The following is a 19,835-nucleotide window of genomic DNA, read 5'->3' as shown; positions in this document are numbered from 1 at the left end:
CTCGAGAGACACATTGCAAAATTTATCAATCGATGGGTCCCGTGTGTAGGTGAGCCTGTTCTCCCCTCCTTCCCCCCCTTTTAGATAAGTTGATGATTGCCCTTCTGACTAATGATTGGTTCTGTGATCTATGTACTTGTGAAAGGAAGGGGTGAATTTCTTTTTTTCCTACTGTGGGTTGGGATTGTGCCTTTTGAAATTTATCAGAATTCTTTGTCAAATGCAGCTGGGTGTATTTAATTTTTCCTCTTCGTATTCACACATTGGTTTTTCCTGCAATTGCATAGGATTATTCCCATTGGAACTTTTCATCATTCTTTGTCAAACACAGTAAAGTACATTCAGGTTTGGGTCCCTCTTATTTCTTTCACTTTACAGGTTGCATTCTGACCTGATTTATCATTAGGATGCAACCCTTTATTGAGCTCACACATGTCAATTATGGGTCATCCGTGATGCCTTAACTACGTAATGTTTGTTGGTTGTCTTGAGGGGAACATATCTTCCACATGGTGTATGCTGCTGGCATTAGCTTATAAAACTATACTATGGTATGTTGCAAGTCATGTGCTGGGTAATTATTTCATTGATTAAATATACTATGTTGCTACACAGCAAATTGCTAATACTCGATTTGCTAAAAGTAAAAAAAAAGTTAACACCAACTGACTAACGCTCCTGAGAGAACATAAAAAACAATCCTCTTTGCACGGTTGAATCTGTAGAATATAAGTAGTTTACAAAGATGGTGAATAATGAATCATCTATCTAATGTCTTACTTATGAAATGGAGGAGATAAGTGTAGATAGCCTTAAGTATTGTGTTTCTTAAAGAAAGGGGAGCAAAATGGCATGGATTGATGTTAATTAAACTTGAAAGGATATCTTTTTTATTTTAGTTTTGTCCTCGTGGAGTGGGCTTTTGCATAAATGCAATGTGAAGTGTTTCATTGCAATATTTGTTTTAGGTTGGTGGCCCCGGAAAAGGAAGAGCAAAAGGACCCCCTAAGCCTAAGAAGGCTCGAAAGAAGAAAGATGAGAACCAGACACCGGCAGAACCAGTGATTGGACCAGATGGACAACCTCTCCCTCCTCCCGAACCCAAACCAAAAAAGCCAAAAGCACCAAGGTCAGTAATGCAGTGTGGCTATCAGGAACTTAACTTTTGAATGAAAATATTTAGGAAATCCATCATGTTGTTTCTGCATTTACTGTGTTATCGCTTTAGATTTAAGGAATGGCTTGATTACCTGTAAAAGGCTGATAGTGGATGGGGCATGGAACTCTTTGTAATATAACTATAAGAATGTAACTGTAATTTTTTCTTCTCATCAAGAACCACTGTGATTAACTTCCACACCAAATAATTTAAATGGCCATTTTTAACAATAATGTTAAAAGTGTATGAGAAATAATATCTTTCTCTGTTTTTGTAGGAATGAATTCAAGTAAAATGTTATTTATATCAAAATGCAGCATCCATATTTTTGTTTTCATACTTCCCCACTAACTGTCTCAATAGGCTTGTGACAGGAGGTGTCAGGTCACCAGCCATTCAGGTGTAATGTATTTCTTCCATTTGAATTTATTCATTTTTTTGTATCATGTGCATGTGTTTGCATGTGTTTCACTTATATAAGTTAATATTTAACATTCTGGAAGTTGAATGATTAGTTAGAGGTACTCATTTCACCTTTTCCTTTGAATTATTTTAATAGGAAACCGAGAGAACCCAAGAAACCAAAGGAACCAAAACCCCCTAAGGAACCAAAAGAACCAAAGGAGCCAAAAAAGAAACGCGAGCCAAAACCTCCCGGCGAAGGAAAACCAGCCAAGCCTAGAAAGTGAGTTTGAATGATTGATATTTATTTATTCTGCGAGGCTGAGTATACTCTGTGGAGTGTGTGTACCATATATTGTATCTTCTGATTATACACCATCTTAATTACTGAAGCTTGACTTAATTCAATCAAGTTTCAATGTTGCTTAGCAATACCTAAAGCTGAGTACAGGCGGTCCTTGACTTTCGTACACTCGACTTTCGTACAATTCGCACTTTCGTACATTCAAAATTGACACCTTTTACTCGACTTTCGTACGCTAAATTCGGACTTTCGGACGTTGGTCTGTAATTTTTTTAAAATTCCCGCGATGTTTATTGCGCATCCCAACATTCAATTGTTTCAAATGTCAGTATCGGCAGTGTATACAAACAATACGAACGTATATAATGAAGGGAATTGTTGGTAATTGACTCTAATCTAGGTGATTTATTTGGGAGAGAGACTGCCTGCTATAGGCTCCTTTATCAAGAGAAGAAGAAAGCCTTCATTGAAGATATTTTTCTAAAGAAGTTGACTAGACATCATCGAATAGCTTTCAATAAAACTAGTAAGACCTTTCTAATTGTGTTTTTTCGTTTGAGCGCTGTTTAATTCATGTAAACCTTCAGCAACGATATTGCACGAAATATCACCCGAATTCCGTTTGTCTTTTGTCTTTTTTGAATAACATGCAGAATATACGCGATCACGAATGTCACCTGCCAAATATCGAATTTTGGTGTAAAAATTAAAAGGTATCCAGAGTGCGGGTTCAACAAATACATTTTGTTATGCTTCTTGATATGTCCTTTTATTTATAGTGGACGTAATAAGTGGAATGTCAACTTAGACGCCAAGAGGAAGTTTCACTCGATAGCCAACGGAGTTCTTGTTTTTTAAACTTTTATTTGCACTTTCTGCCTATTTTCGAAAGAAATTTGATGATTTGAGGAGTTTTATTAACATATTATTAAAATTAAGTCAATTGAAATGAATTCCGTGAAAAAATAAGTTTTAGTATGTATATTCCGCTCTTTTGGAACGTAACCCCTAATTAGTATGGAAGTCAATGGTTCGACTTTCGTACATTCGACTTTCGTATAAGTTTTTGGGAACGCATTGTGTACGAAAGTCGGGGACCGCCTGTACCTGTACTCATGACAGTTGAGTTGGCGATAGTTGTCCCATTAAAGGTAAAAGGTTGTAAGAGGGGTAAAGGATGAGGTTGTCTCGTCAGAAATGAAAACCCTTACAGTCGAAGATTAACAAAAGTCACCTGTAAAGAAAGGGTTCAGTCTTTTCTCCAGTAACGATACAAGTCTGGCTCATTTGACTGAAGGCAGCTGGTTGCTTCCACAACTCAGCTCTAGCCCACTACTGCTGGAGATGTAATACCTATTATGTATAATTATGGACCTACAATAATGTACTGCTATTACAAGCTTTTTTCCACATTTTAGTTCATTATTGTATGCGCTCCAACACTAGGCAACTTAAGTCACCATGTTGGGCCATAAACTTGAGCAGTGGCCAGCTCTCGGTACTTAAGGTGGTCACCTGGCTGTCAAGCCTCAGCCGTCATAGCTGCCTCTCTCTCCAGGTACTGGAAAATTGTAGCAGCTGCTAATGGAGATATTCTTTGGCTGTTGTTTTAACTTAATGCTCTGCCTTTCTCAGTAATTAGAAATTTAAGGAACATGTACAGAATTTCTTTGAGAATTTTTATAGTAACCTTCACCCATTCATTGAGTAAATTGTGTTGGAACTGGTACTAAAATGCTAGAGAAAATTGTGGAGAAAGTGGCTGGGGCTGTGTGAAATAAGAATTAGATGCATCTCAAGCAAATGCATAATAACACTTCTTGCATAATGTACTCTTTGATGCTGAGGAAAATGCTTAGTCTATGAGGTAACAAGCATAAGGGAGAAGCCGCCAATACCTTGCATTCAATGGATCTGCAAGTAATTTGTTGTTATTTGAAGATTGAAATGTGTTGCTTATGTGACATATGGTTTAATTTTCTCATAGGAGTAGGAGCAAGAAGAAGCCAGAAGCTACTCCAGCGGCTGCGGATGCTGCAGCTGGAGCAGAAGGAGCAGCAACTGCAACAGGGACGACAACAGCAACAACACCAGCTGCTGCCCCTTCAGATGGGACAGAAGCCTCTGCGACCACTCCTGCAGAGGTCAAGACAGAGGGAGGGGAAGCAACTGAGACCACAACCAAAGAGGGAGAGAATGCCACTGCAGAAGTCAAAACTGAGGCTAAAGCAGAGGGAGAAGAGGCTACACCCTCGACGACAGAGGGGACCCCAGCCAATGAGAAGGCTGAGGGGGGTGAGGGGAGCACACCTGCAACTACGACTCCTGCAACTTCGACTCCTGCCTCTGGCAAGACGCCTTCAAAGAAGTCTTCATCCAAGAGGGATCGCAAAGGAAGATCTCCCAGGCTATCAACCACACCAAAGCTTCGTAACGCCAAGTAAGTCATGCTTTTAGCTTTCATTATTTTTTATTGTTCTTCAAAAATATAAGGCTCATGTGTGTATCAAATGCAATACACCCATGCCTGGCATAGCACAATTTCGATTAGTGCAATTTTGATATAGCACAAATTCGTTCCTCGGCAATGCAGTGTAGCCTAATCAAAAAAACTTTAACGCTCTCACGATAAAACGTTAACTTGCGCTAAGTACACGCAAAATTGCTATCATTTTACGCATATTAATAGTATGGTTTGCCTCAAATCTTCTTTTTTGTTTGTATATTAATCGAAATCCATTGCTGTGCAATGGCCAAAAGCATTACTCGTCATTGGGTCCAGATAGCCGGCCTACCGAAGTGATTTATCTTGTCTCCTTAACAGAATGACAATAGTTAATTTAGATCAATTATTAAGCGTGGAGCTACTGGAAATGAGTTTTTTTTTAAGCAATACGGTTTGAGACGTAATTTTTGCCGTCATAGGTTATCGGGTGATTGACTTCCAGGTAGAGGGTCTACACTAAAGCCTTCAAGGTCATCGGTATTCACGGGGGAGAAATGGAGCGGTTGGCGAATTGCGTACGAATAGCATCGACTCAGAAAAGGATCCGCTGTAGAGTCTCAAACACAATGGCTTCATTCCCTCCCAGCAGTCGTACGCCCTCTGCATCTCAGGAATACAGTGCAGCAGTAGCAGGTGATTTCGAAAAAGCCTAAAGCCAAACAGAGAAAAACCATGAGAAAAATGGAAAAAAAAGGAATGTGGGTAGAAAAATCAAGAAGTTATCAAGAAAATCCATAAACCTGGAAGAGAAATTGAGAGGTGAATTGCTTTGAAAATGGAGAGCGTCAAAGCAATATTGCATGGAAGTTTAAACTCACGATGCTTTATGCTGAATAAAAACAAAGTTAAAACATCAGTGACCTTAGCCGCACCAACTTTTACCAAGTGGTCAACTCATACGGAAAGTTCATTGTGTAACTGTACAAAAAGACAAGGGTGGTAATCGCTCTGAGACATTCAGTGAAAGCTCCGGTTGGTTCCCGAATTTTATGCGGCAAGCAGGTATTTTCAGTGCGGCGATATTAGGTGAATCTGAAAGTGTTGATAGTGCAGTCACCGCAACATTTTCTGATGAACTCCAAGCTGTGATTGAAAGTGGCTCCTTTCCCCCTTACCTAGTTTTAAGTGTTGACGGGACAATATTGTTTTGGAAAAGAATGCAATCTCGTTCATTCATTGTCAGGGAAGGAAAACTGGGTCAGGTTTCAAGGCATTTAAAGACTGTTTCACATAGCTGCTAATGCCTCAGGAGGCTTTAAATTAAAGCCAGTTATGATTCATCATTCACAAACTCCTCAAGCAAAGAAATGGTATTCAAGTTAGCACTTACCTGTTATTTGGATGACATGCCGGCAATGCAGTACGAACCCCTGAGGTAGCAGATGTTAGCCCACCCATACAACAGGAGGGAATTTCAAAAGCATGTACAAATTTTTTTTACGTGAATAAAAGTCTATGAATACGTGCCTAATATCTTAAGAGATATTTAAACTTTAAAAGTTTATATGAATAAGGTTTTCTAAGGCTATTAATTGGAATATATGTATATGGTTTAGAGGAAATGCGATACCCAACACCTATTTTACCAGGAACGCATCCTTATCTTCCCAATATTAAAATGCTCTCATATAACATAAATTCGTACAGTGCAAAGACGCCAAGGAACGCATCCCTTGCGCTATACGAGGTATGGGTGTATTAAGTCGTGTAGGCTCTATAATTTGTTTTACTGCATATGTTAGAATCCGGTTATGAAATTTTGCCATAATATTATTATTATTAAAATATTTAGTTACAAGTCGACCATGGTTTACCATCCCTGTAAAAAAAGTCTCAAAATAATGCGCATAAGGCGCAACATAATTTTTGACAGTGCTAAGTTACCCTTGTAATTTTTCTGCGAGCCTTTAGTCAAAGAAGTGATAATTGCTGAAGTAGATTTGTGAAATTGACTTAATTTATCAAATAATATTTCTAATCAGGTTATTTCCCCTTACTCAAGTGTGTATAATTAGTAAACAAAAAAGTAATGCATAAAAGCTGGGTGAAGCAGGCGAAGCCAGTGGCCATCCTGAAACAATGTCCTTAAAGTGTGAAATAGCCCTGCTCCCCTTCCATGAATACGTGTAATTCGTGGTGTGGCTTGTGGCATAGCCTGGGTTGAGCTCTCCCCTCACCTATTCAAACCTACCTTAAAGTCAAAGCACGGGGTGATATCACTATTATGTAGACCTCAAGTAAAAACCTCTTAAATCCCTACTTAAAGGTGAACCTCATATACCTTTGTTAGTGTTTGGCATGGTAACTGAAACAACTTCTAAATGGTTGATAAATGAGATGACTAGAGAAAATATGACGATTTTCCAGTTAAGACACACAAAATGATAACCACAGACCTTGGGCCTTCTGGGCCACGACATAGACCACTATGCTATTCAAGTTCCTAAACTCCCACCTCAATTTTACTGAGGTCCTTGCGGTCTATCTAGGATGGCAAGGATGAGCCATTGCCAGTGGTGAACTGAATAGCCTAGTAATTCACTACTACTACTTTCTTTCGCTCCTCATGCCTTTTTATCTCATTTAATGTAATGGGTTAATGGTAATCATTTTTCAGCCCTTCTTTTAGTTGTTTTAAGTCTTTTGTATGGACCTAAAGTGAAAGTAACTCCTTAATCATTTTCTGGACATTTTTTGTTGCAGAAGTCACTATGTAGCTTGCATTCATCATATTCAGAGAGGACTTGATTAATGATGGATTCTTATTCTTTAGGGGAATGTTCAGCAGCTTCAAAAAGAAGACCAAAAATAAGAATGGTGAATCTGAGGCATCAGACTTGGATGTAACGCCACCTCCATCTCCTGAAGCTGAAGCTGACAACGGGGTTCAGGTAAGTGCTGAAATAACTTCCTTAGCAAAATATTTGAAGGAACACTTGAGGTTTCTAAAACTTCACCGTTAGCTAAAGCTTAGATTCCTTCAAGTAAGTAAACACATAGCATCTTATGTCTATATTTAAGTCATTATTTTCAAAAACATTTAACTTCGCAGGATGATACAAAGAAGAAAAGTATTATATTATAGTAGTCATATCTTCAATTTTTATTGTTTGAGTAGAAAAAAAATCTTGTGTTCTCACAGATAATTTATACTATTATAATAAAAATTCCTTTTAATTGGAATAACATTTTGTGTTTTATCTTGTGTATTGGTTTCAATACCTTCCAATATTATTATATTTTGATGGATAGGCTGGCAACACTTTCATTCTTGCATTGGAGGGATAGTGGCTCATAATGATTTGCTCTTATGTTTTCAGAAAAGGCGATCTGCTCGAAACACCCATCGTAAGAAATACGTGGATGACATAGAGCTAGCCATCTCGGAAGATGAGCTTCACAGCTTGCTTCCACTGACCCTGGGATCGGCTGGAGCTTCTCTTGGCCCTCTTGGAGAAGTCTCTCTTGCCGGCTCCCCACCCCGTGGGGAAACGGGAGGGGTAAGTGGGGGGTCAGTGGAAGGGAGTGGTGGGAAGGTAACAGCCGCTGCTGCGCCAAGTGAGCCAAGCAAACGCCGCCGCAACCCAGCATCTGCTGTTACACCTGCAGGGGGGGAGGACGAGGGTGAAGGAGTTGTGAAGCCTAATTTTGTGTACATTGTGAGTTGTCTCCATCACAAATGTGATCCTAGAACATGTTTCTCAATTTCCTTACTGCCAGTTCTACAACTCTTTCAGCCTACTTTCTTGGAAAATTATTATATGAAGTCTATTTGTAAAATTATTCTACCCATTTCCTTATTTTAGAAGTGCTACCAGTCTTTCTGCCTATATTAACCTAGCTAATTCCTTTAAAATGTAATTTTTAATCTGATAAAATTGCACGACTCTTAATTCTGTAATAAATTTTGGGATAATTGTAATAAACTATTTATTGCTAAACTAAAAAATTCAACCATGTAATACCTGGTGTGAAGAAATGGTACTGTTCTTAATTTGCAAATGTTAGTTTTATTTAGAGAACCTAATTTTTTCTGATTTTGTGACATCCTAGACAATAACATGAATTTTGGATTTGGAGATTAAAACCTGTCACCTTTTGTACTCCTTGTATTTTTCCTTGTAGCTGTTGCATGGATGGAAGAGGATGTATGCATGAAGGAAAGTCTACTGCCATTTCTACTCACTTGATATGTTATATTTTATCTTGATTAAGGATGATGTCATTTCAAGTGTTACAGGGGTATGGACTATGATACTGAAATGATAGCTGACTTTTAGTTAAATGATTAGTTTATGGATAAACAAATAAGCCTACGGCTCTTGCCATAGGAGTCAAAGTTTGTTATGATGAAAAATTTCTATTTTTTGATAGTGGACTTTTTTTAAATATACACTTTTACCTTTATGGTCATCTTCACTAATGAGGGAAACAGGTGCTGATATTCTTTTAGTGCCTAGACTAACTCTATGTAGGAAAAGTTTCATGTGTTTCACATTAGGCCATTAAATGCCAACATTTCAACAGTTAACTCAGTGGTTATTCCTCTCTTTCAGAACACGACTGATGAAGACTCCATGATTGTACAGCATGTGTTGGCTGTGAGGATGGGTAAGAGAGAGATCAGGAAGGTTCTAAACAAGAAGGAACCTACTGAGGGCAAATCAGAGGATGGCATTAAGTCTGGAGATGGAGAGGTAGATAGCTCAAAGGGTGAGGAGGAGAAAGTTGCCAAGGCATCAGAAGGAGAAAAGCTGGATGAAGAGATGAAGGACAAAGGCAGTGAGGGAGAAGCCGATGTTAAGGAGATAGGTGTGGAGGACAAGAGTGAGACAATTGTTGTTGAGGAAGGGAAAAGGATGGAGGAAAAAGATGCAGCTTTGAAAGATGTGCAGCCTAAGGAACCTGAGGAAGTGAAAGCTTTAGTGGAAAATAAAGAAGAGGAAGAAGATGCGATAGGAATGGCTGATGGGATGAAGGAAAACGTCGAAAAAGTGCCTGATGTAGAAGTCACAGAAGCCCCTGCAGTCACTCGTGTGCCTGCTGAGTCCACCATCATTAGTTCCACGGCACCATGCGTTGAAGAGAATCCTGAGGTAGACACAGCGGAAGTAAAATCCGTGGCACAGGATTCTGCTGAAAGCTCTGGTGAGAGTTGTGACCAGTCTTCAGCCAAACCAAAGAGTGAGAATGACAGTGCTATGGAGGTCGATCAAGGTAAGGCAGAAACTCACATGGATGTAGACGCAGTAGAGGTGAAGCAGAATGCCGTGGATCCGAAGGAGGAGACTCCCAATATTGATAAAGACGTGGATGTCATTGAAAAGATCGATAAAGATGAAGGGGAAAAGGACAGCGAAGCAAAAGAGGCAGGGGTCATCGATAATGGTGTTGTTGAAGGGGAGAAGAAGGAGAAAGATGCTGACAGCTCCATCGATGAGCCTGAAAGTGCTAAGGATTCTGAAAAGGAAGGCAAAGCGGCAGCTGCTGATGAGGAAAAGCAAGAGGGGGAAGGAACAGACGAGAGCAAAGATGTCGAGTCAGAGAAGGAGGAAGAGGAGGACGAGGATGTGGTGGTTGAAGTTGTTGAGGTGGAAGAGTATTTTGTCAAGTATCGCAATTTCTCCTACCTCCACTGTGACTGGAAGACTGAGGAAGAGCTAATGAAGGGAGACAAGAGGATTGCCGCTAAGATAAAACGTTTCAAGCAGAAGATGGCTCAAACTGCTAATATTTTTGAAAATGTAAGTATGGATGTTTGTTTTGTTCTTTACTTTGAAGTTAAGGCTCTATTCACCTGCAGTTTCAATGATAATAAATCAATACTTTTTTCATTCTTATTTAGCTTGAAGATGAACCCTTTAATCCAGATTATGTAGAGGTTGATCGAGTTTTAGATGTGGCTGAGCATAAGGACCCCACTGGAAAAACAACTAAGAACTATTTAGTCAAATGGAAAGGTTTGCAGTATGAAGATGCCACCTGGGAATTGGAAGAGGATCTTGATCCTGTCAAAATCAAACAATTTGAAATGTTTAGGGAGCTCCCTCCTAAGGATCAGTGGAAGGTAATTTTAATGATACTAAGTGTTAAATTCTGAGTGGCAACTTACGTTAAATGTAGATTCTACCCTGATACCATCGATAAAATATTATTATTAATATTGTTTTATTCTATAGCCTAAGAAAAAGCCCTCAGGAGATCAGTGGCAGAAGCTTGAAGTTTCACCAGTTTACAAGAATGACAATACTTTGAGAGCATATCAGCTTGAAGGACTCAACTGGTTGCTCTTTTCTTGGTATAATGGGTAAGTAAGGCACTACTTTTGTTGCTAAAATTTATCATTACCGATTCTTATTTTATGAATTTTTTTTGAGCTTACGCAATGGCCTTGTAAGGGAGTAAAGTTCGGTAAAGCTTTGATTTTCAATCTTTATGGACGGAAGAAAAGTTAAACAATTGGGAGAGAGAATTCATTCATGTGAAGTTTCTTAGCAGGTATAGTTTTGGTTCAGTGTGGTGCTCTCTCCATTATTTTGTATGCCACTCATTGACAAACTTGGTGTTTTGAGGAGGAAGGGTAAAGATAGTAATGACACAAATTCAAAGCAGTGATTTTGAATAAGTTAAATGAAGGAGAATGCATTTTAAAACTTACATAAACACTTCTCACTATTTTCTATTTGTGATAATAATTTTATTCAGTTGTACAGCATGAGCATAAAACTCATTGAGCCAACTGATCTCAAGGCTTTCTTTGCTCTGGAGTTCTTCTTCCAAGGTCTAGCCTTAAAAATGAGGGAGGACGAAAAGGATGGGAGGGACGAATTTGGGGATGGAACTAAAATCTGAGAGATATGGTATGTGCAATCTTTGGTTTCGAAATGTATCCATGATGGATTATTGAAAGTCGGTGATTTGTAATTTAAATAATCCCTGGAGATAGGTTAAGTGCTTGGAAAGTCACAACTGAGTTAGATCTCTAATATTTTGGATTGATTTAGCTGATAGACAATTCTGAATTCTACATGAAGGTTTTTCCTTAATTATATTAGTGTTTTAAGCTTATTTAGATCAGACTGCCCTGAAAAGACTCGATGAGGTACTTCTAAAACAGTTATTGAAATATTTATTTTGAAAACATCACCTCTTAATAATTCATATTACCTACCTTGAAGCACTTGTGCCCATTGTGGTTCTTGTTGTGTACAATATGCAGAGAGATATTTACTAAAAACTTTTCTTCATGTTTCTTGTATTTGTTTCTCATGCTTGTTTTTGTTTCAGGCGAAATTGTATCTTAGCTGATGAAATGGGTCTTGGAAAAACTATTCAGTCAATAGCATTCATCAATGCTGTGTATCTGTGGGGCATAAAGCGGCCATTTTTAGTAGTTGCTCCATTGTCCACAATTCCCAACTGGCAGAGAGAGTTTGAGGCATGGACGGACATGAATGTGATTGTTTATCATGGCTCGTAAGTACTCCTATTGTGTAATTGTCTGGTACGACTTAAGTTTCGATTGTGTTTGCTATCATGTTCCAATCTGGAACAAATATTTTTCAAGTTAGCTTATATTTTTGTGGTATTTGGTGTATAATTAATTTGCTTTGCATTTTTTATTATTTGGTGTTGAATGATATTGATCTGTGGGCCCTATGAAGTCTTTAAGTTTCATCATGAAGTAGGCAGTAGGTTTGTCAGAAGGTTAAGCCTATTATTTTTGATGGTCTACCTTATCGATGAATCTTTCTTCATGCCTTCTCGAGAGAATGCAGTAGAGCCTCATATTATTTCAACGACCACACTTAAACAGTACACGGTTTCTTTTTGGTCTAATGAAAAACCACGTAAGACTCAACATATTTCCAACCTCTATAATGTAACTTTTCATTTAAATTACGACCTCAGTTAAGAAATATATTTCTCTGGTCCCATGACAAGGAATACCTCTCTTATATGACCTGTGAGATAGCTGTGCTATGGAAAAGTGGCATATATTATTAACCTTCCAGTAGGCATGCCGATTTAAGTTGCATGAGGCGAGTGAATAGTGTACACAGTACACACAGATGGTAATTGAGAATGACAAGGTTTCAATAATCAATGGTAATTTAAATTAGGTATCAATTGTAATTACTGTTGAATATCGTTAATCTGCTATTCCTAACAACAGAATATCTATTTAATGGAAGGTTTTCTTGAATTTTGCACACTTAGTGTTTTCCTTTGCCGTGGAGAAATGATGCCCTAATGAGTAGTTTAAATGCCTCCCATATTCACATCTTGACTTCCAAGGTCATCCAAAAGTGGGAATTTCAGTTATACATATGAGTTCAATATGGTGGCAACAGCAGCACTTATTGTGCTGGACGAAGAGAGCCGAGGGAAAGTTGCTAATTTAGCAGACCTAATAGCACAGAGTAGCCTTGTTTCTTGGTGGGCATTAATGAAAATTGGCGGTCCTTAAAGATAGTTGCGGGTGATGAAAGATTGACTTAGCATCAATAGATTGAATTTAATACAGAAAGTGTCTGTTATCGGAATCAAAAGTGGAGAGGGAAACATTATTTTAAAAAAATCACCTGGCATGTATGTTGAAGGTCCCGACCATTTATTCACAGTAATTGGAGATGAAGAAATGATTAGCCACATAATTGAAGTATACAAAAGAAAATTTATTGGGTCATCAGTGTATTGAGTTCAATTATTATTTTATTTTCCCACCGACCTAGTGTTACGTGAATAAAAATAAATATTTGTAGGTAATGAATCTAATAATAAAAATTCAACCTTAAGTTACTTGATTTTATGAACTTTTTCTAAAATTAATTTAAAAAATATACCTGGGTGTTTTAATTTGTATGTGTATTCATCTATTTCTTTCAGAACTGCAAGCAGAAATATGCTGCAAGAATATGAAATGTTCTTCAGGGATGAAAAGGGAAATCCAATGAAAGATTTACCGAAGTTCAATGTGCTCATCACTACTTTTGAAATAATCATAGCAGACTGCATGGAATTGAGAGAATTTGCATGGAGACTGTGTGTTATTGATGAGGCTCATCGTTTAAAAAATAGAAATTGTAAGCTTCTTGAAGGCCTAAGACTCCTAAATTTGGTGAGTTTTACGGAAGTAGTGGTCATGAATTGACAATTGCTGTACTAGTGTTGTGATTGCCACATGTGTGATTTACCTGTAATACAATTGGGTGTTTCTTTCAATCACTATCATAAATAGTTATTTTGTTATTCATTAAGGTAATAATAACTGTTTTGGTACTCCGAGTACATCTGTTTATCGAGCCTGGCTCAAAATATTTTTGGTGGACTTGTATAATTTATATTGGAGTATTATACTTTGTTGGAAATTGAACATTTCTTTGTCCTAGTGGGTAGAAGTGGCTAAATTTAGTAATGTGCATTAATTTTGTTTATTTAATTTTCAGGAGCATCGTGTACTCTTGTCAGGAACTCCTTTGCAGAACAATGTAAATGAGCTTTTCTCTCTTCTCAACTTCCTTGAGCCAGCTCAATTTGGCAGTTCTGAATCATTTTTGCAAGAATTTGGTGCCCTTAAGTCCGAGACAGAAGTTCAAAAGTTGCAAGCATTGCTTAAGCCAATGATGCTAAGAAGACTGAAGGAAGATGTTGAAAAAACAATCGCTCCAAAGGAAGAAACTGTTATAGAGGTAAATTTGGCGTCCATTGGCCATCAAATGGCTTTCAGAATTATTTAAATATGTATGCTTAATACAGTTTCAGTGGCTCATGGATAAAAGTGAATTGTAATTGCTTGAGAAACTCCAGTGTGTCAGTAAGGGCATACTTTGCCAATAGTGGCAGTTGATAGTTCTTAATGGAGGTCTCTAGTAGTTGTCATTAGTAAATGCATCAACTGATGGATACAAATTTCAGTTAAGTGTAATTCAATGCCATTGCTGAATTTCAGAATATAGGAACCAAGTATTGGTAAATATTATTAAGTCTTAATTGATTGTTATCACATTGTTTTTAAGTTCACTATTGAGTTTGCCACAATTTTATTATCATGAACATGCAGCCATTCACTTGGTTAGATTAATTTCCTATGCTTTAAATTCTGAGATGAAGATTATCAAATTAGGGTATTCATTCTGAGCAGGAGTGCACAGTGTGCCCTGCACACTTAAGTTTGATTTCATTCTCCTTTACTAAGGTTATGTCTAAATTTAGGGAAAAAATTCCCCAAATTCACATAAAGTGTGCTTACCTTGAAACAGAACTTTCAAATAAGGGAGGTAATGTAAACTGTAAATGTTAATCCATCTTCTCTTTTTCTTCCCTACCCTGCATTCTATCACGTCACAAGAGAAGTGCATGCTGAAAATTTTGAACTAACAAGCTCTAATGTTTTTGTTTGCATTACAGGTGGAGCTAACCAATATTCAAAAGAAGTATTATCGTGCCATCCTAGAAAGAAATTTCTCCTTCCTTTCTAAAGGAACGACTACAGCTAATGTTCCTAACTTAATGAACACCATGATGGAATTAAGGAAGTGTTGTATTCACCCTTACCTTTTAAATGGTAATATATGTTTGGTTTATCTTTTTATTTCTTATTGTTTTTGATGGCATATGACATGGTCTAAGTATTGTCAATAATTTTTCTGTTCTTACTTAGATGTCATGGGAAGTTTAAAATTTCAATTCAACTATCAATGAACTCCTGATAAATTGCATTGATTCAGTAATAAAATTAAATTTTATGAATAATTATTAAAGTTTAAAAACTTTAATTTTTATGGTTTCCCCAGGAGTTTGATTTGTGGAAAAATATTTTTAATTTGGCTAATAGGAAAAAATCTAAATTGAAATTAAGGAAACAAATCATGATGTAAATAAGTTTTATTTTGAAACATGGCAATCGTTAGATAAATTATAGCATCCCTTAAACTCTTACTCATTTCTCTGACCTCAGAAATTTTATTAATGTTGGAGTGGATTCATACAAGATCGCCTATTGTTAGGGAATTATTATTAACCTTATTTTGAAATGAAAGTTTTTAGGAATTGGGTGGAAATTTGTCTGGAGGATTTCAGATATTGTGCCTTCTGAGACTTAAGAAAAGCTGTGGTGTTAATTGGTGATAGCTTTTTCTTTTCCTATGTGCCCTCAAAAAATCTTCTATTACCTTCATGATCCTTGGATTTGCATTCTTGGCTTCATTTCAGTATGTCCTCTTGAGTCATCCTTTAACAATTGAGCACTGATTATTCATTGTTCACTTGGCATTTATCTGAAGTATCAGTCCTTATTCTCGTTCTCTAAATCTTTCCCTCCTTCCTTCAGAATGTTGAATATATTCCTTCTTGTGAATGTGAAGTGAAGCTGAAGTAATAATAATTTAGGGGTAACATCAATTATTTCTATGCCACTTTTTCATTTTCAAGCAATTTTTAACTAAAAATTTACATATCCTATTTTGACACTTCCTCTTAGCAACCAAATTTTTCAAGAGTGATTTGGTTATAGTTGTATGGCTCACCATTTGTGCATTTCCATTGGATAAACATTGCAAGGGTTGCGGAGAGAGTAATGCTCCATATTTTTTTTCTTTGACATTTATTCCTTGCACATCATGAGAATTGCACAAACGAAAGAATGATGTTTGAGCTAAACACCATATTTTTCCATGTAATCTACGTTCTATAGCCCTCGTCCAGTACGAAACAAGGGCGTGTTTGCATTGTTGGTATCAGGCCATGTTCTGGTCCCTGACTGCTTCAAATCTTGGAGCGCCGCTGAACCACCTTCTGATGCCCTCGTCCTCCGAGCCCAGTGATTAACAGTACTCTCATTGACAGCAGATAATCCATAGACATAGAAAACATGTTTGAATATTCCTTAGTTTCTTTGTCTGAGAAATTCAAGGATGGCAAGCTGCTTGCAATGTACATCACTTACAGACGCCATTTTAAAATGATACTGCGGCTACGCTCTCTGTCGTAAGAGCCAGAAATTTTGCAAGGGGTACCCATGTAACTCCGGATAATGCATACCTAACATTCCACATTCACACCATTGTTGTCGGCTGAGAAAAAAGTTGCATTACTTCGTGCGCAACCCTCATACAGTTAGTGTTGGTTCTTGGTTGAGAAATTGATATGAACAGTAAATTGAGGCTTGCATAAATCTTTGTCTTAAATATTCTAAAGCCATACAATAAATATGCTAAGAGGTTTTCTTGTTAAAAATTATCATACTGTGGCCCCCCCAATAATTACCTAATGCCTGGAGAGAAATAGGAATTTGAATGGCACTTTTGCAATTTCTACTTGATTTTTCGTAGTAATACCTTGGTTTAATTAATGCATTGATTTTTATGTAATTATTGTTATTATTTCTCTTATAATTTGTTGGACCTGGGACCAATGCCTTATTTGACATTTGTTTATGTTTTGTAGTCACAGTTCGTTTATTGTTAATATCTTTATCTTGAGGTTGGTATACAGGGTTCCCACTCTACCGTGAAAATCTAAAACCGTGAATAAGCCGTGAATTTCGTCTACCGTGAAAAAACATTGAAATAGCCGTGAATTTCATCATAAAACCTTAAAAATCTCTCAAACTTATAGAAAAAGAACTACAATTGACAGGTCAAGAGAAAAAAAGATATTTCAATCATGTTTCAAGGCCGAGCCACATACAGACTCTGCCCACACATTTATTTCCACACGTATATTCGAAGTGCAATTATTGGTCCTTGTGCCATGACGACACATTGATCTTGAGCCTGTGATTGGAATACCGGCGAACAAAGTGTTCATTAAACCTGGCGAAAAATCAGACTTCTTTACTTCCCTACCTCACTGCTCCCTCCATTTTGCCACTCACAACCTTAAGGTACACCTAAATTTTGATATCGATAGGTGATGTAATGAGAAATAGCACTTTCATTGCTACGTTTGAATTCACGGCGCCTGTCGGGGTTGATAAATTTTTAGTTAACGTGTGGGCGGTGATTGTTACGTCGTCGATAATGACTGCCTAAAATGGCTTATCAACAGACCGTGAATTTGATGATATTTAGACCGTGAAAACCTGGAAAAAACCGTGAAATTTATAATTTAGTTAGAGTGGTAACCCTGGGTATACCACGGCCCTCTATTCCCCCTCCCGTTCTCTCTCTATCATGTTTTAGTTTTTATTTGCTGTTTGTTAATCGTAGAAGTACGTACCAGCATCTGCTCCTGAATTTCCAGGTTTTTTTTGGTGACGTAAAATTGGGTCATATTTTAAAACATCTTCATGTTGTTAACAAAAAATTAAATCTCTATTTTCATTGGTGGTTTATGAATTCCATGGTGAGCACTTGGAATTCATGTATGTTTTTTTATTAAAGTTATAGTTTCCTTAAAATGGTTTGTTGCAAATGATGAATTGCCATGCTAATACTGAAGATAGCTTTGAGGCTATCTATTGAGTTGACTCTAGCAAACCTGATGCAACTAACCACTCTAGTCATGTGAGTTAAACATGAGACATGAAGTCTTCACCTAGGTATTTCTGGGATACTTTACTAAGGTACAGTGGAACCTCGTTAAAGCGAGTACGGGCTATAGCGACACCCCCGCTATAACGAGAGATAGCCGATGCACCGTCAATTGACCCTATAATAAGCGTGTTAAAAAATTCGTTTTTACGAGACCCTTTCGGCGTTGGCTCTCGCCATAGCGAGGGTTTCACCGCCGGAAAACTTTCATCAAGACTCCTTAACCTCTGTAACTGCTAGCGATCTGTTAAAAATGAAGTTAATGGAGTGCTCAGTCTCAAATTTATGTGGTAAACTGTCGTTCGATAAATATAATGATTGACAAAACAATGCTTTGCTTGATTTTTATTCAGTGCGGCGCTTATAAATTGTTTGAATAGTTAGTCGTTATTTGTGTAAGGAAATTTAGTGATGCAAAAAAACATCGCCTTTCATCTGGATTTATACTTACGTTTATCGGATAGATGTTTATCTGTCGCCGCACCACTCCTGTTCCTGTATATCTGTTCGCAACAGGTATATTGGCTATTATTTGCTCCACCTCCGGTAAAGCGACAATTCGCTATAGCGAGTGTTTATTAGTGCACCGTGGGGTGTCGTTATATCGAGGTTGCACTGTAGTTATTTCAGTTTCCTGATGTTTTCCTTCCTTCTCCTTTGTTTTCTGGCCCTGGTACTAATCTATTAATACTCCTCAATCCTTACTTATCTCCCTCTCGTCTTATGACATGGCCTATCCATGTAGCCTCGCATTTAAAGTAATCAGGTGTTTTATTATTGCAGGTGCTGAGGAGCAAATACAATTAGAATACAGGCAAGCTCATGGTGAGGATATGGATGCCTACTTCAAAGCCTTAATAAACTCTTCTGGAAAGATGGTGTTAATTGATAAGCTTTTACCAAAGTTGAAGGATAATGGACATAGAGTACTTGTATTTAGCCAGATGGTTCGTTGTTTGGATATTCTTGAAGATTACCTTGTGTATAGGAAGTGAGTATTATCTTGCCCAATACACACCTTTTCTTATGTTATGCATTATTTTAACTTATTATCATTTGCGGTATCCTGAGTGTAAATTTAGTGGTCGCTGATCAAATTGTACCATCACTGTGTTAATTGAATTACTTACTAGCTCATTTTGTTGGATTTGTCTTCAAATTTAATTTTCATTTGCATTCAGTTCTTATGCAGAAATATTAATTTCCTGCCAATATTGTGGTGCCGACCAAGTTATGTTCAAGGCGAACAAGAAAATCTATAGTGATTAATATATATGCTGTATTTCTCCAATTATTGCCCTGCCCTCCTAATTTTCATGTCTTTGAAAAAAATATTCTTTCATTTCTAAGTAAGTCTTGAAACACATTTCAGAAAAATGTGTGTCAGTGTCTTCTCTCCGTGTTCTTGATGCTCTACACCCACACAAACATACCATCAATATTCCACCGATATATCATTTATGCTATTTCTGTTTTGGTTGCTGCCAAAAAGTCTGATTGTGAAGGCAGTGTAGTGAGATACAGAGGTTTGGTGCCAACATGGCTTATCTTAGTACTGAGTCTTTATTTATTACCTAATTGTCTTCATTTTGAGTGAAATGGATAAGCCAACCCTGTGTGTAGGTTACTCAGCTTTTTGGCTAAATGATTTGGGAATTATGAGATTTTTTTATTCTTCCTTGAACTGTCAATGCATGAGGTGCCTAATGTGATTGTTTAAAATAAAATGGTTGTATTTGTCTTGGAAATGCAGTGTTGTTAATGGCACTTTCAGGTATCCTTTTGAGCGAATAGATGGCCGTATTAGGGGAAACCTTCGCCAAGCAGCCATTGATCGCTTCAGTAAACCAGATTCAGACCGTTTCGTCTTCCTCTTGTGCACAAAAGCTGGTGGCTTGGGCATTAATTTGACTGCTGCTGACACGGTAT

The 19,835-nt window shown here is 37.4% G+C and overlaps 1 protein-coding gene and 1 non-coding gene across 7 annotated transcripts in view; both read left to right on the top strand.

Annotated features, from left to right (window-relative positions):
- LOC124155491 (chromodomain-helicase-DNA-binding protein 7) overlaps positions 1-19,835 on the top strand; it is a 115,434-nt gene that overhangs the window by 42,502 nt on the left and 53,097 nt on the right. For all 6 annotated transcript variants that reach the window (XM_046529346.1, XM_046529344.1, XM_046529343.1 and 3 more), the window contains exons 4-17: positions 969-1,129; positions 1,719-1,844; positions 3,853-4,305; positions 7,145-7,262; positions 7,692-8,030; positions 8,928-10,115; positions 10,217-10,438; positions 10,551-10,678; positions 11,659-11,847; positions 13,261-13,492; positions 13,821-14,063; positions 14,782-14,938; positions 18,690-18,897; positions 19,681-19,831. In XM_046529346.1, the coding sequence (XP_046385302.1) occupies positions 969-1,129; positions 1,719-1,844; positions 3,853-4,305; positions 7,145-7,262; positions 7,692-8,030; positions 8,928-10,115; positions 10,217-10,438; positions 10,551-10,678; positions 11,659-11,847; positions 13,261-13,492; positions 13,821-14,063; positions 14,782-14,938; positions 18,690-18,897; positions 19,681-19,831 (3,915 nt within the window). The remainder of the gene's footprint in view (positions 1-968; positions 1,130-1,718; positions 1,845-3,852; positions 4,306-7,144; positions 7,263-7,691; positions 8,031-8,927; positions 10,116-10,216; positions 10,439-10,550; positions 10,679-11,658; positions 11,848-13,260; positions 13,493-13,820; positions 14,064-14,781; positions 14,939-18,689; positions 18,898-19,680; positions 19,832-19,835) is intronic.
- Positions 17,782-17,862, top strand: LOC124156679. The gene has a single exon (XR_006864381.1). It is a non-coding gene; the product is annotated as a small nucleolar RNA U6-53/MBII-28 (small nucleolar RNA).

Source organism: Ischnura elegans, chromosome 3 (assembly GCF_921293095.1).
Source record: "Ischnura elegans chromosome 3, ioIscEleg1.1, whole genome shotgun sequence".
NCBI lineage: Eukaryota > Metazoa > Arthropoda > Insecta > Odonata > Coenagrionidae > Ischnura > Ischnura elegans.
Note: the sequence above shows the minus strand (reverse complement) of the source record. Positions and strands in the feature narration are given on the sequence as shown.